This window comes from Vidua macroura, chromosome 30 (genome assembly GCF_024509145.1).
Source record: "Vidua macroura isolate BioBank_ID:100142 chromosome 30, ASM2450914v1, whole genome shotgun sequence".
Lineage (NCBI taxonomy): Eukaryota > Metazoa > Chordata > Aves > Passeriformes > Viduidae > Vidua > Vidua macroura.
In genome coordinates, this window is record NC_071600.1 from 384152 (window position 1) to 398237 (window position 14086).

General features: G+C 59.8%; 2 protein-coding genes and 1 pseudogene across 2 annotated transcripts in view; 1 reads left to right on the forward strand and 2 right to left on the reverse strand.

Annotated features, from left to right (window-relative positions):
- LOC128820678 (serine/threonine-protein kinase pim-3-like) overlaps window positions 1-9305 on the forward strand; it is a 45973-nt gene extending 36668 nt beyond the window's left edge. The window contains 4 exon segments of the mRNA XM_054001493.1: window positions 6033-6131; window positions 7779-7886; window positions 8349-8523; window positions 9228-9305. Of these exon segments, the coding sequence (XP_053857468.1) occupies window positions 6033-6131; window positions 7779-7886; window positions 8349-8523; window positions 9228-9252 (407 nt within the window). The 3' untranslated portion in view covers window positions 9253-9305.
- LOC128820682 (zinc finger protein 239-like) lies at window positions 1299-3600 on the reverse strand (annotated as a pseudogene).
- Window positions 9306-11542: 2237 nt separating the features above from the next.
- Window positions 11543-13792, reverse strand: LOC128820656 (serine/threonine-protein kinase pim-1-like). The gene is made up of 4 exons (XM_054001459.1): window positions 13124-13792; window positions 12525-12894; window positions 12137-12313; window positions 11543-11849 (listed from the first exon to the last, which is right to left on the reverse strand). Exons 1-4 carry the CDS (start codon window positions 13790-13792, stop codon window positions 11710-11712), a joined length of 1356 nt encoding a protein of 451 aa, XP_053857434.1. The 3' UTR covers window positions 11543-11709.
- Between the last annotated feature and the right edge of the window lie 294 nt (window positions 13793-14086).

The window sequence follows — 14086 nt, forward strand, 5'->3', positions numbered from 1 at the left end:
GAAAACACATAAACTAAATCCAGGATGAAGACCTTTTAAAACACCCCTCCTCCTCCCAATTCCTAAAACACCCACCATGAAACATCACCCAGGATTCCTGATCAAATTACCACCCTTCAGATAATCAATACTCAAGCTATCAAGGGAGAGAAAAGTCTCTCTTGCACCACAGACCCCCCAGGAAACACAGTTGCCACCTCCTGTGTTTCCCTGTCACACATGGCAACCGCCCGGAGAAAATCTGCCAGTGTGACACTCTCCTTTCCATGGCACAGTGCTCTCACCACCGTGCATGGACAGACTGCTCATAGGGCTCCTTTAAGGATGCTTTGCCACGGACCCAAAGATACAACAGTTCAGCTTCTCATCCTGGGACTACAGTCCCCCCCATTTTCCCCTGGGGCCAAGGGTCCAAGAACAGAAATCATCTTCTTTCCCGAAGACAGAGGGCATCACCATTCCCTCCTCAGCTTTCTTCTGTTCTTGCCATTCCTGTGCTGTTAGAAGCTGAAGCAGGTCTCCTTGGGTCACCACTGCATCCCCCTAAAATGCAGTCTCCATTGCAGGACATTTTGGTTCAGTCTATGGCTAACAAGAAAAGTCCAGCCAAAAGCTACTTCATCATCTCCTCCCACCTAAATATTTCTTCTTCTAACATCTCAGGTCCCGGACTGTCTCTCTTCCACTACAAATACAGGAGGAGTAATATTTTACAAAGCCCTCATTTCCTGGAAAGGGTTAAAAGTTCAGACTCCCTGGATGGCTGATATCTCGGTCCAGCGTCCTGTCTCCCATGCTGGACATCATCCCCCCCCTTCTCCTTCTCCTCTGCCGGCAAATTTCCAGGTGCTGCCAGGCTCTCTGTCACTTTCCCTCTGTGGGGGGGAACAAAGGCTTCTCCGCTTCTCTCCACCCTTCCGTCCACAGGAGCTGGCTCGGTTCCAGACCCCCAGCCCCTCGGCCTACCTGGACAAGGCCGCGTGGCTTCCCCTCTCCCACCCAGCCCATGGCTGGGCAGGGGAGAGTCTGTACTCCCTGACCACCGGAACCAAAGAGAGACAGTTCCCCTGGGAGTTCTTGCTTTTAACCCCCTGTGTTCTCAGAGGCGTGTCCATACTTTCAGTGGTCACTCCAGGTGCCAATATCCAAACCTGACCACTGATTGGTTTGACCCAACTTCCTGGGAAAAATTCACTTCCATGTCAAACCACGACAAGGACACAAACACAATCAGCTGAGAAGGTGGCACTCTGCAAACAGAACTGCAATGGACTGAAAATGAACAGGACAGAAATCAGTAACTCTGAAAGTTTTATTCACTATCAAATACATCCCAGCCACCCAGCTCCACACAATCCCCATCCCACTGCTCCAAACTGGGATCCCACTTCTCCAAATCTCCTTCCAACCCCATCTCAACCTGGCGGCTGTGGAATCAAGTGAGTTTGGCGTGGGATTGAGTTTTTCTTAGTTGGGAACAAGCCATTTTGAGGCGGGATTGAGCCCATATGAATTAAAATTGAGTTGTTTTCAGTGGGATTGAGTTGTTTTGAGGTGACCCTCTTGGCTTTTGGAGGGCAAAGAGATGGAATACATTGCCCAAAATACCTCCAGAACCCACATCTATCCTCCAGAATATTGTCCCCAACATGGATCACAGGGAATGTGGGTCACCAGGGCTGTGCCCAGCGTGGGTCCTGCAGTGGGGGATGGAGCTGGAGCAGCACACGAAGCTCTTTCCGCACTCAGGGCACTCGAAGGGCTTCCCTTACCGGTGCCTCCGTTGGTGTTGGGTCAAGTTAGAGCGCTGTGAGAAGCTCTTCCCACACTGGGGACACTCGTAGGGCCTCTCCCCGGTGTGGATGCGCCGGTGGGTGACAAGGGTGGAGTTGTGCTTGAAGCCCATCCTGCAGTCGGGGCAGCAGAAGGGCATCTCCTCCGTGTGAACCCGATAGTGCTTGAGGAGATCAGAGCTGGTCTTAAACCTCTTCCCACACTTGGATCACTCGTAGGGCCTCTCCCCAGTGTGGCACACCTGGTGCTGGATCAGGCTGGAGCTCAGGGTGAATCTCTTCCCACAGTTCTCACACTCGTAGGGCCTCTCCCCAGTGTGGGTCCTCTGGTGCCTGACAAGGTTTGACTTCTGCTTGAATTCCTTCCCACAGTCGGGGCAGCAGAAGGGCCTCTCCTCTGTGTGACTCTGGTAGTGCAGGAGGAGATCGGAGCTGGTCTTAAACCCCTTCCCACACTCAGAACACTCGTAGGGCCGTTCCCCAGTGTGGATCCTCTGGTGCACAATCAGCTGGGAGCTGTACCTGAAGCTCTTCCCACACTCCGAGCACTTGTGGGGCTTCTCCCCGTCCTGGAGGTGCTCATGGACCACCAGCTCCGAGCTCTGGCTCGATCTCCGGCCGCCTCCCCGGCCCAGGGTGGGTCTTTCCTCCTCAGATCCCCGTGATCTGCGTTTACAGCCCCTCCTCGTGTGGCATCTCTGGGGCTTTTCCTCCCCATTGGGTTCCTGCGCCGTGGAGCCGCTCAAAACGGCCTCTTCCACGAGGTTCTGCCGCGGGGATTTGTCCTCCCTGCTCTCCATTCTCAGCTCCTGCTCTGGGGGAGGAAGGACAAGGAGAGGATGGGATTTGCCTCCGTGCCACAGGGAAGGGCAAGGAGATCCCCCCAGTGCGTCCCCGGCAGGATGACACCGGCAGCGGGGCTGTCCTGCAGCCGGGGGCCGTGCTGGGCTGGGAGATGGAACAGGAGAGAGGGGGAAAGGGGCACTGACTTCCTCCTCACCTGCCTGGCTGTCCCAGGCCATCTTCCTCTTCCTCACAGCCTCCCAGGGGCTGGGAATGGGAAATCCTGGTTTGGGGAAAACAAGGGATGAGCACACTGACTTTGAAGGTCCCTCTGCCCAAGTCCATCTCTAGAAGTCCCCGGCCACCTGGGCTCAATAAAAACCTCCCAAACACCAAGATTCAGCCCTGAAAAAGCCTCCCAGGAGTCCCTGGTCCCTGCTCCCTCCTCTTTGCTGTTCAGGCTTCCCCCCTGTCCCAGCTGCTGGGGGTCACGCTTGGACTGGGGGTCCCCCTTCTCCTTGGTGCCCGCCCTCCCCAGGCTGCTGGGAGTCCCAGCAATGCCAAAAGCTCCCCCCTCTTGGCTCTCCCCATTTAGGGCTGCCAGGGCTTTTTGGGCTCCCAGGCTCCCTTCTTCCCTTCTTCTCTGCTTTGGGCTGCAGCGGCTCCAAGGAGTCCCCCCTGCCCCTCTCCAGGCTCTTGAGGGTCCCACCCATGGCGGCGCTCCCCCCTCTCTGGGCTCCCCACTTTGGGCTCCTGGGGGACACAGGGCTCTGCTCCTCCAGGCTGCCTCTGCCGGCAGCCGCCACCGGGACCCCCCATGTCCCCCCAAGGGGCCTTTTCCGCTCAGCTTTGCACTTCTTCATTCTCCAAACATCCCCCCAAAAAAACCCAACCCAGGGACCCCCCCAGGACATCTGGGCCGAGCTCCCCCTCCCCGCTCACCTGCGGGATGGGGGGCGATGATCCCACACGTGGGGGCTGCGAATTCAGGGAGGGCTCGACCGCGTGCTTCCTCCTGCTGTCCTTGATCCGCCTTTGTCCCTCCTCTTCCTGCCGCTCCTCCTCTTCCATACCCCCTCCTCCTCCTCCCTAACCCCACCTCCTTCTCATCTTCCATCCATCCCCTTCCACCCCTCCTCTTCGATCCCCCCTCCTCTTTTTCTCTAAGCCCACCTCCTTCTCCTATTTCCATCCCCCCTTTCCATCCTCTATAAGCCTGCTCCTTCTCCTCTTTCATCCCTGCCCTTCCCTCCCTCCTCCTCCTCCCCCAGGAGCAGCGACACCCTCGGTGCCCCGTTCCCGCAGCCCTCGCAGCCCACGGCAGGAGCGGGGATGGAGCCGGGCCAGGTCGGGATGGGCAGCGCGGGGCTCTCGGCTGCTCCCACCCGCTGTTCCAGGGGGGAACCCGGCCCGGGCACAAGGAGAGGCAAACTGGGAAAACTGGGGGCTGCACATCCCAACTGGGCCTTGCTGGGGACCCTGCCTGGGCACTGCCAGCCCTTGGGGCTCCTCTCGGGACATCCGGGAGGGGGGAACGCACAGAGGGCTGGGGGATGCCAGGAGTGGCAGCACTGGGAGGGACTGGGCTCTACTGGGATCATACTGAGGTCATACTGGGAGTGACTGGACTTATACTGGGAGTGTCTGAGAGTGACTGGGAACACACCCTGCACATCATCCCCCATACTAGGGGTGAGTGGCAGCAACCAGGAGCACGGTGGGAGCAAATGGCATCATACTGGGACTGACTGGGTTGATCTAGCTGGAGGCAACTGGGGCCCCGGGAGCCCCAAACCCCTCCATCCCTAAATGGGGAGATGGAAAAGGGGGGAGCTCTTCAAATTCATTGGACTCCTGGGGAGGGTGGAGATTGAGTAGACAGGGAGCCCCAGTCCAAGCGTGACCCCCAGCAGCTGGGACAGGGGGAAACACTGAACAGCAAAGGTGAGGGACCAGGGGCAGGGAACTCCTGGGAGGCTTTTTCAGGGCTGAATCTTGGTGTTTGGGAGGTTTTTATGGAGCCCAGGTGGCCAGGGATTTCTAGAGATGGACTTGGGCAGAGAGACCTTCAAAATCAACGTGCTCATCCCTTGTTTTTTCCAAAGCAGGATTTCCCATTCCCAAGCCTTGGCTGCATGGAGGAGGAGGCTGTGAGGAAGAGGAAGATGCCCCGGGACAGCCAGGCAGGTGAGGAGGAAGTCAGTGCCCCTTTCCCCCTCTCTCCTGTTCCATCTCCCAGCCCAGCACGGCCCCCGGCTGCAGGACAGCCCCACTGCTGGATTATGGGAAGAGCTTCAGGCAGAGCTCCCACCTGATCCAGCACCTGAGGATCCACACCAGGGAAAGGCCCTACAAGTCTGGGGAGTGTGGGAAGGGTTTCAGCTACAGCTCCCACCTCGTCGTCCACCAACACAGCCACACTGGGGAGAGGCCCTACGAGTGTCCTGAGTGTGCAAAGAGGTTTCAGACCAGCTCCACTCTCCTCAAGCACCAGCGGATTCACACGGAGGAGAGGCCCTTCCACTGCCCAAACTACAGGAAGGGCTTCAAGCACAACTCCAACCTCATCACCCACCGGCGCATCCACACCAGGGAGAGGCCCTGTGAGTGTGGGGAATGTGGGATGAGCTTCAACCAGAGCTCCAGCCTGATCTGCCACCAGAGCATCCACACTGGGGAGAGGCCCTACGAGTGTCCCCAGTGTGGGAAGAGCTTCTCCAGGAGCTCTGACTTGACCCAACACCAACAGAGGCACTGGTAAGGGAAGCCCTGCGAGTGCCCCGAGTGTGGGAAGGGCTTCGTGCACTGCTCCACCTTCATGCCCCATTGGAGCACCCACCAGAGCCCTGGTGACCCACATTCCCTGTGATCTGTGTTGGGAAGACACCTGGCTGCTTGTCCTTTTGGTTTGGCCCTGATTTTCTTTTGATTCATCTTCTTCCATTTAAAACAGACAAAACTGGGGTAAAAGTCAACAAATTCATCAAAGGCATCTTAAGCCTCACTCTTTGCTATTGTTTCAGGGGAATCTGGGATTCAGGGAGATACTTGGGAGGATCTGCACCACGGGCCATGCACACCCTGAGATCCTCTGCAATTTCCTGGTCTCTGAGCACATCTGGAGGGGCAGCTGTTTGGAGGAGGGAGGGCACTGGAGCAGCCCCAATAACCTGGTCTTTAGCCTGAATCTCATCCATGACATGGACAAGCACTGCCTCCTGAAGATGCCACCTTCCCGTTGGGAAACAGCCCCACCTGATCCAGCTGTCCCTTCTCCTTCCCCCAGAGATGGAAGGAGAGGCTGTGCTGAAGGCTGAGTTTCCCAGAGCAAGCAGTGGCCCATTGGCAGCCTCTGCTGCAGGAAGGGAGGCGATGCCAGGCACAGTCACAGGAGGTAATTGCTGTGCCTCAGGGCCTGAGCCCTGTTGAGGGGACATGGAACAACTTTCTGTTAAGGTCCTCCTCCATGGAAGAACGCAGACACTGGAGACAAGAAATCCCTGGAGGCAGCCAGACACCTGGACCAGATGCTGAGTGATCTGGAGAGACGCCGTGGTGGGTGCATTTCCCTCAGCCTTCCCCTGGGACTCAGCAGCCGGGGGCTTTCCCTGCACATCTGGACACGCCGTGCCCGGCACAGAGGGAAGGGATCCATGGCAGCCTGGCTGCCCCGCTGCTGCTTTCCTGCCCTGCAGGGCTGTTTCCCAGCCTGGCCTGGCTGCAGCTTCTCCCCAGCCTCTGCGGGAAGGCATTTGGCATCAGCTGGCAGGGAGCCCAAACTGCACCATGGGCCCGAGATGCCTGCAATTTCCCGGTCTCCGGGTAGATCAGGAATGGCACCTGTGTGTAGAAGGGAGTGGCCTGGCCAATCCCAACAGTTTTGATGATTTCCTGAACCATGAGTTTGTCCAGTATTGCCTCTTGAAGATGCCATCTCCCAGAAGGGGAACGGCTCCATCTAATGCAGCTGTGCCTCTTCCTGTCTCCAGAGATGAACCGAAAGGCTGTGCTGAAGGCAGCATTTCCTGGAGGAAGCAGTGGCCCATTGGCAGCCCTGCTGCAGGAAGTGAGGCGATGCCAGGCACAGTCAGAGGAGGTAATTGCTGAGGCTTGAGCTGCCATCTCTGCTGTGTGGCAGTACCTGCCCTCCAGGGATGTTGCACAGGGCGTGCAAAGAGTGTGGAGAGTGGCCAGGAGCCAGCCCAGAGCTCCCCAGGCCCCTGGGCAGCTTTGGCCATGGCCATGGAAATTTGGCCCCCACAGCCTTACCCGACCCCCTTGCAGTGCCCAGTTCCCAAAGGCACAGGGGGATCCCAGCAGACCAGGAAATGGTTCTGATCTCTGATTCCTTCTAGATGAGCATGCTAGCAAGGCTTCTCCAGCAGCTGGGATGGAAGCTGGTTTGGAACCCTTGGGAGATTCTGCAGGTAACTTCTCAACTTGCCCTCAGTGAATAATCACTGACAACCTGGCAGAAAGCAGGTGACAGAAGCTCCTGTGCCTGTTGAGTTACAGGTGTGTCTGCAGGGAGGACTTTTCAGGCTCCTTTCTCGGTTGCTGCGCACAAGCCCGGCTCCCATCGCAGGGGTGAGTTGTGTGTCCCTGCTGACCCCACAGGCTGAGCCCTGCTTTTGTGGGATCCATTCCAGGGGAAATGGACACGCATTCTCTTAAGGTCCGCCGAGAGGGAGGAACAGAGCTACTAAACACATGAAGTCCCTGGAGGCATCCAAACACATGGACCAGATGCTGAGTGATCTGGAGAGACGCCGTGGTGGGTGCATTTCCCTCAGCCTTCCCCTGGGACTCAGCAGCCGGGGGCTTTCCCTGCACATCTGGACACGCCGTGCCCGGCACAGCGGGAAGGGATCCATGGCAGCCTGGCTGCCCCGCTGCTGCTTTCCTGCCCTGCAGGGCTGTTTCCCAGCCTGGCCTGGCTGCAGCTTTTCCCCAGCCTCCGCAGGAAGGCATTTGGCATCAGCTGGCAGGGAGCCCAAACTGCACCACGGGCCTGCAATCCCCTGCAATTTCCCGGTTTCTGGGTAGATGAGGAGTGGCACCTGTTTGGAGAAGCGAGGGCCCTGTGGCAGCCCCAAGAGCCGTGGCCTTTTCCTGATCCTTATCCATGTCTTTGAAAAGTAGAACTTCCTGAATATGGGGAATGGTTCCACCTGATCCAGCTGTCCCTTTTCCTTTCTCCAGAGATGGACCAAAGGGCTTTGCTGAAGGCAGCACTTCCTGGAGGAAGCAATGGCTCTGTGCGAGCCCCCGATACACGAAGGGAGGAGATGCCAGACAGTGCCACAGAAGGTGATTGCTGTGCCAGGCTCAGCCAGGCTGAGCAATCCTGCTGGGGTCCCTCCGTGGGAGCCACGTCCCGAAACCTGGGAGTGGCTGCAGGGGGTGCCCATGGTGGGGAAAGGACAGAGAGGGAGAGCAAGGCTCCTGTGTGTCCTGACAGGGCCTGACTCTGTCCCCTGGGGCTGGGGGAGCTGTCCCAGGGCAGGGAGGGCCAGGGCTGGCAGGGGCTGCTCAGGGATGGGTTTAGCCCGTGTCCCTCGAAGCAGCGACTGCCCAAGCAGCTGCGCTGGCCCCGGGCTCTCCTCCCGGCCTGCTGGGCTTTGTTGGGTGGCACAGCCTGTGCCAAGGGGCGGCAAGGGGCCTGCAGGCCCCAGCTCTGGGGGAAACAGAGAACGTCCTGGCCGTATCCACCGTGCTGCCAGCTCGGCAGTGCAGCACAGCACGGGCTCATGCTCCCCACTGCTCCCACAGACGTTATCACTGAAACAGGAATATTTGCCCCGGATCCAGTGCGCCTCCCAAGAATTGTCTGCCCCCAGGATGTGCGCAGGTCCTGCATGATAGGCACGGTGGTGACACTGTTCACCGTGCCCCTCGTGCTGACAGGCTGCTATCTTGGCATTCGGAAGCTGTACCAGAGCAGACGGTCAGTTGCTGATTTTTCTCCACAGCTTTCTTGTAACTCTGCTCATAGCATTGGTAGCCTGACTCGTAGTCATGCTGCACTGGAGCTGTGGCCAGTCCGTGGTTGTCCAAAGAACTCTGCTGAGGGCTCTGCTGCTGCCCAGTGCTTTCATTGGCCTCTTCATTGCTGGGCCTTGTCCTGGGGGGCCCGCTGGGGCTGCAGCCAGTGCTGGCTCCCACTGAGGCTGCCAGGCCAAGAGCAGCCCCGGGGGCACAGGGAAGAGGCAGAGCAAGTTCTCAACAGTATTTGGGCCACACAGCTCAGGACAGGACAGTGCTTATTTAGTAGCTCATGTCAACTTTCATGGTGACAGTGATGTTACCAGGCAAGCAAATTTGCTGCAGTTCAGTGTTCAAACAAATCCAACCTGATGAAGGTTTGGCTTTGGCCTTGAGGCTTTGCTCTTTGTGTGAGCCCTGTTCTGGATTGATTCCCACTCAGTCTTGGAGCCTGTTTTGGGTGAAGGCTCATCTCGGCCCTGACCCTTGGCAGTTCTGGGGTCAAAGGCACCGCCGAGGCCGCACTGCACGTGACTGGGCTTCAGGGCTCCATCATCAAAGGGCTTTGAGAAGTTTAAATTACTGTATTCTTACTCTTTGGTTTTCTTTATGGAATTCCTTCCCTTTTTTTTAAACTTAATTTTAAAAAAACAAATTCTTTTCCAGTGCTTTTTCCAGTTATTTGATATAGTGAATGATGGCTGGACCATCGAGGATCTCATCTCAACGGTGGTAGCTCTATTCCCCTTCCTCTCTTTTCTATTTCCCTTTTCTGTCCCTTCTATCGCATTTGCTGTTGGTACCTAAATAAAGATGCATTTGTTGTGATTAAACTGATGGTCCCTTGCCATTTGCAGTTTTGCACTTTTGGGATCGGTTAACAAACCATCACAAACACCCCGCAAGAGTGGATTGTGACCGGTTGTGGGGGGATCCTTTGGTCTCTTGGATGGGGGAGGGAGCGGGGAAATGGAATCAAGATGAGACAGGGATCAGCCAGCCCCACGCCAGGCAGCGTTTTCTCCTCTGAGAGCTCCTCTGAGCAGAGCGAGCTGGTGAAGCCTGCGGAGCAAATGAGAGCCGGGACTGAGGGAAAGGCTGGCTGGGAAGGAGTCAGATAAACCCGTGTGGGCATTTCCCTTTCCAAGGGGCTCCTGGGGAGACAAAGGAGACAAGAAGGATTCCCCACCTCACGACATCTCCTTTTTTCCTTCAGTAGCCCTATTGCAGTCACTGCTTACAAGAGTTTACTTGATCCCCTTGATGCCAGGGAGCACCAAGAACTTGAACCTTGCTGGAGTCCAGCCCTGCCTGCCTGTCACCGAGCAGAGGGGAAAGATGAAGAACCTGGGCAGGGGTTGAGTCAAATTGGCATTTTGCCACTTGTGATTTCCTCCCAGCTTTTGCAGCAGGGCGACAACCCCATCGCTGCAAACCACTCCCTTTGGCAAGGCACACGTGGGCCTCGCTGGAAGCTCAGGGCTCTTGAAGGGGCTGCTGCAGTTGGCAACAGGAGCTGTTGTTGAACTTTTCACATTGCTTAACCCCCCCTGCCAAATGCCATCAAGTGTCTGAGGAAGGACACAAAAAGATTACCCTGGAGGAAGGGAGGCCAAAAGCTTGGAAAAGGATGAAAGAAATGCTCTGATCATGATGATGACAAAAAAATAGAACGATTTCTTTTTGACAGCAAATGAACACCCGCCGCCCTCCAGCCCTCCCAGCCTGGCAGGCCGAGCGGAGTCATTTCCATGGCATGAGGTGCTGGCAGCCTGCAGAGAGAAACCAGAGAGCCACGGTCAGTCACAGAAGGCTCCTGTGCCCTGTCCTGCCATGGCCTGTGCCCGGGCCAGGCTGCTGGCTGTGATCAGAGCCCAAACCTCCCGAGCCATTCTCTGTTTCGAGAGAAGGGCAGCATGGCAGGCCACGTTCCACCTCCTCCACTTCAGCACAGCACAGCAGCCTCCTCAGCAGCTGCATGGGCGGGATGCCCATGTGTCCGCTGCCCTCTGCCCGAAGCCCTTCTGCCAGCCCAGCTGTGGAGCCGGGTACCCACCTCTGCAGACCTGCTGCCAGGAGAGGAGCCGATCCCACACGAGGTCCTCGTCCTTCTTGAAGGGGATGTCCCTGCAGGCCGTGGCCCCTGGGGTAGCGCTGGCACTGGATGTGCTCCACGGCCGGTGCAGGTGCTTCCCCGTCCGGTCCGGGCACCAGGTGTAATCTTCCTGGGAAAACAAAGAACAATTGCATGAAAGTCAATTCAAAACAAGACCTGGAAACAAGAAAAACCTACACAGCCTGTCACCCTTTCACGGGCCTGAGGAGGGTCTGACCACTCCATGCGAGAATGAAACCTGTCCATGGGTGGGGAAAAACCCCACCTTTCCCGCCCGTAAACGCACCCCTTCCTCGAGGGCCTGCAAAGCAGACCAGCTGGGGCATGGCTTCGGAACCCGTCCCCTCTGCTGCCCCCATCCACATGGATGGATGCTTTGTCAGGCTGGCTGCCCCCGCCCCAACCCGTGCCAGGCTGGCTGGCAGAAGCTGTCAGCAAGGCCAGGAGCTGGCTCCCCTTCCACAACACCCATCCCCTGTCCCACCAAAAAGCAGCTCGGCAGCCGGGGGAAAAATTAATATTCCCCAGCGCCGCCGAGCGGGGAACCTGCGGCGCGTGGCCAGGCCGAGCCCTGCCATGCCTGGAAGCACGAGCATCCCCCCACCCCTGCGCCGGCTGGGGACTCATCTTGATTTCATCGGGGCGCAGAGCGTGTCCTCCAGGAAGGGGCCGCAGCCAAAGCCGGTCGGCTTTGCCCCGCCAGCGGCCAGCTCCAGGATGGTGTTCCCAGCTCCACGTGGTGCTCCAGAAGAACACGCCAGCTGTGCCTCAGCTTGCGGGGACATCCCGATGCCATTGAGCTGCAGGGGGTGTTTCCCCTGTTCCAGTCCGTGGCACCTTCACCGCACTGCCACCATTTCTCCAATGGGACGGGGAGCACTGAGCCGCTCCCTCCACAACTCGCCGGGGACCAGCGGAAGCATCTCCTCGGCTGCGCTCTCTCCTCCGTGCTGCGGCCGCAGGGAAACGCTCCGGGGTTTTCTTGGAGTGCCACCAGACGCGTGCAGCTGGTACTTGCTGGGCTCCTGGATCCTACTGAGCACAGGGATGGGTCTCTGCTGTCTCCTGGGCCAGGCAGGGCTCCTGCAGCCAAGAATGCTCAAAAAGGTCTTCCAGTGATGGCCTGTCTGTGGGGTCCATGGATAAACACCACCTGATGAGGTGCTGGCACTCTGCAGAGAGAAACCAGAAAACACCGCTCAGCGGGACAAGGCTCCTGTCCATGCTCTCCCACAATCCACAGTGCCCAGGCCACACTAGGAGTGCTCGGAGCTGCAGCCAAAAGCTTCCCATCGATCCTCCCTTCTGGAGGAGAGCAGCACAGAGGCACACGTGCCACCTCCTCCAGCTAAGCCCAGGAGATCCACCGCCTCACTAGCTGCAAGAGCAGGACACTGATGTGCCAGCTGCCCCCTCCCAGCCCCGTTCCTCCTCCCCAGCCTTGAAGGCGCATCCCCACCTTGAGACACCCGGGGCGGGAAGAAGAGCTGGCCCCGGACGATGTCCTCGTTTGTGTGGAAAGGAAGGCGCCCGCAGACCAGGTGATAGAGCAGGATGCCCAGGGACCAGATGGTGGCTGGCTGGCCATGGTAGCAGCCAAAGAGGATCCACTCTGGTGGGCTGTACTCCGGCGTTCCTATGGGACACGGGCACAGCTCATCAGGCCGATGCTGCTCCTTCCCTCCCTCCCTCCCAGCCAGCCCCCGTTCCACAAGAGCCAGCCCCTGCCCCGCCAAAAAGCAACTTGGCTGCAGCCGGCTGAAGGAGGATTCCCCACCCTGCCCTCCCTCTCTGCCAGCCAAGGGGGGAACCTCCGCTGCCCGGCTGGGCCCCGGCTTTGGGCTCACCTGACATCCGGGTGTAGAATGTGTCCTGGAGGATCGTGCCGCAGCCGAAGTCGATGAGCTTCGCCTCGCCCGCGGCCAGGTCGACGAGGACGTTCTCGGCCTTGATGTCGCGGTGCAGGACGTCGCGGCTGGTGCAGTGCCGCACGGCCTCCAGCACCTGGCAGAACAGCCCCCGCGCCACGGGCTCCATCAGGAACCCCCGCTCGTGCAGGAAGTCCCAGAGGTCCTGACAGCGCTGCGGACGCTCCATGACCAGCGCGAAGCCGTCGGGCAGCTCGAACCAGTCCAGGAGCCGCACGACGCCGCGGAAGCCAGGGCACGACACCATCCACAGCAGCGCCAGCTCCAGGGGCACCAGGGCGCCGTTGTGCTGCGGGGGGACCGCGATGCCCTCAGCGGGGCCGATGCTGCGCCGCGCCTCAGCCACCCCCTGCCCGGCCCCGCCGCCGCTCGCCATTGCCCGGCCCGGGACGCTGCGCGGGCCCCGCTCACTCCCCACTCGCTCCCCTCGCAGTCTTCCGGCTGCCACCCTGCCGGGCCTCGCCTTAGCCCCGCCCGGCACGCCCCGCCGCCTTCTCCCGCTGGCCCCGCTCACTCACCAGCCGCGCCCACACCGGGATGCGATCGCAGCACACTCGCTTGATGGCCACCTGCAAGCCAAGGCGAGCGCCGGGCTGAGCTCGCTGCCCGCCGCCCGCCGCCCCCTCCACTCGGGCCCCGTCTCTTACCGGGGCGCCGTCGGCGAGCCGGGTCCCGGAGTAAACGCTGCCACAGCCGCCGCTCCCCAGCAGCGGGCCCTCCCGGTAGAGCTGCTCCAGGGGAGGCTTCTCCGCCCGTGCGGACGGCACCGCGCTCCCGCTCTTCTGCCCCGGCAACCCGAGCGCCCGGCGCGCTGCTGCTTGCCGAGCCGCCCCGGGCTGCGGCGGCTCGGGGCCGGCGGCCGAGCCGACGAGCGGCGGAGCTCGGAGCGGGGAAGCCGCCGGCGACGCTGTCGGCGACGGGGCGGGCGCGGGGCAGCAGCAGGGCGGCTGCGGGCGGAACCGCGGCAGAGGCTTCGCTCGGCGCCGGGGCCTCGGCCGGGGCCGGGCCAGAGCCCGCGCCAGGCGGAGCCAAAAGACCGCGCTGCTCCGCCAGCACCAGAGCAAGCGGCGCTTCCAGCGGCGCCACAGCCAGTACGGAGAGAGCCCGGCGGAGGCGGCTCCGCGGCGGGACGGGCAGGGGCGGGCACGGGGCGGCCCCACTGAGGGGCGCCTTGCGGGACGCGACATCAGCCGGGCTGGGAGAGGCGGGACACGGACGGGACGGGACGGGAGTGGAGTGAGTGTGAGAGGGAGAAGGGCATGGGGAACGAGTGGAAAGTCGAGCGGAAAACCGATCGAGAGAAACGCTGCTGCTGCTGCTGCTGCTGCTGCTGCTGCTGCTGCTGCGGAACCGCCGCAGCTCGCGAACGTTCCTCCGTTGCCTCCGCGAACCCAACGGAGGAGCTGCCGCGCGCCCCGCGGAACGAAAGAGAGAAACAAACAAATAAAACCCCAAAGGAATTCCTATTAGAGAAGTGACCA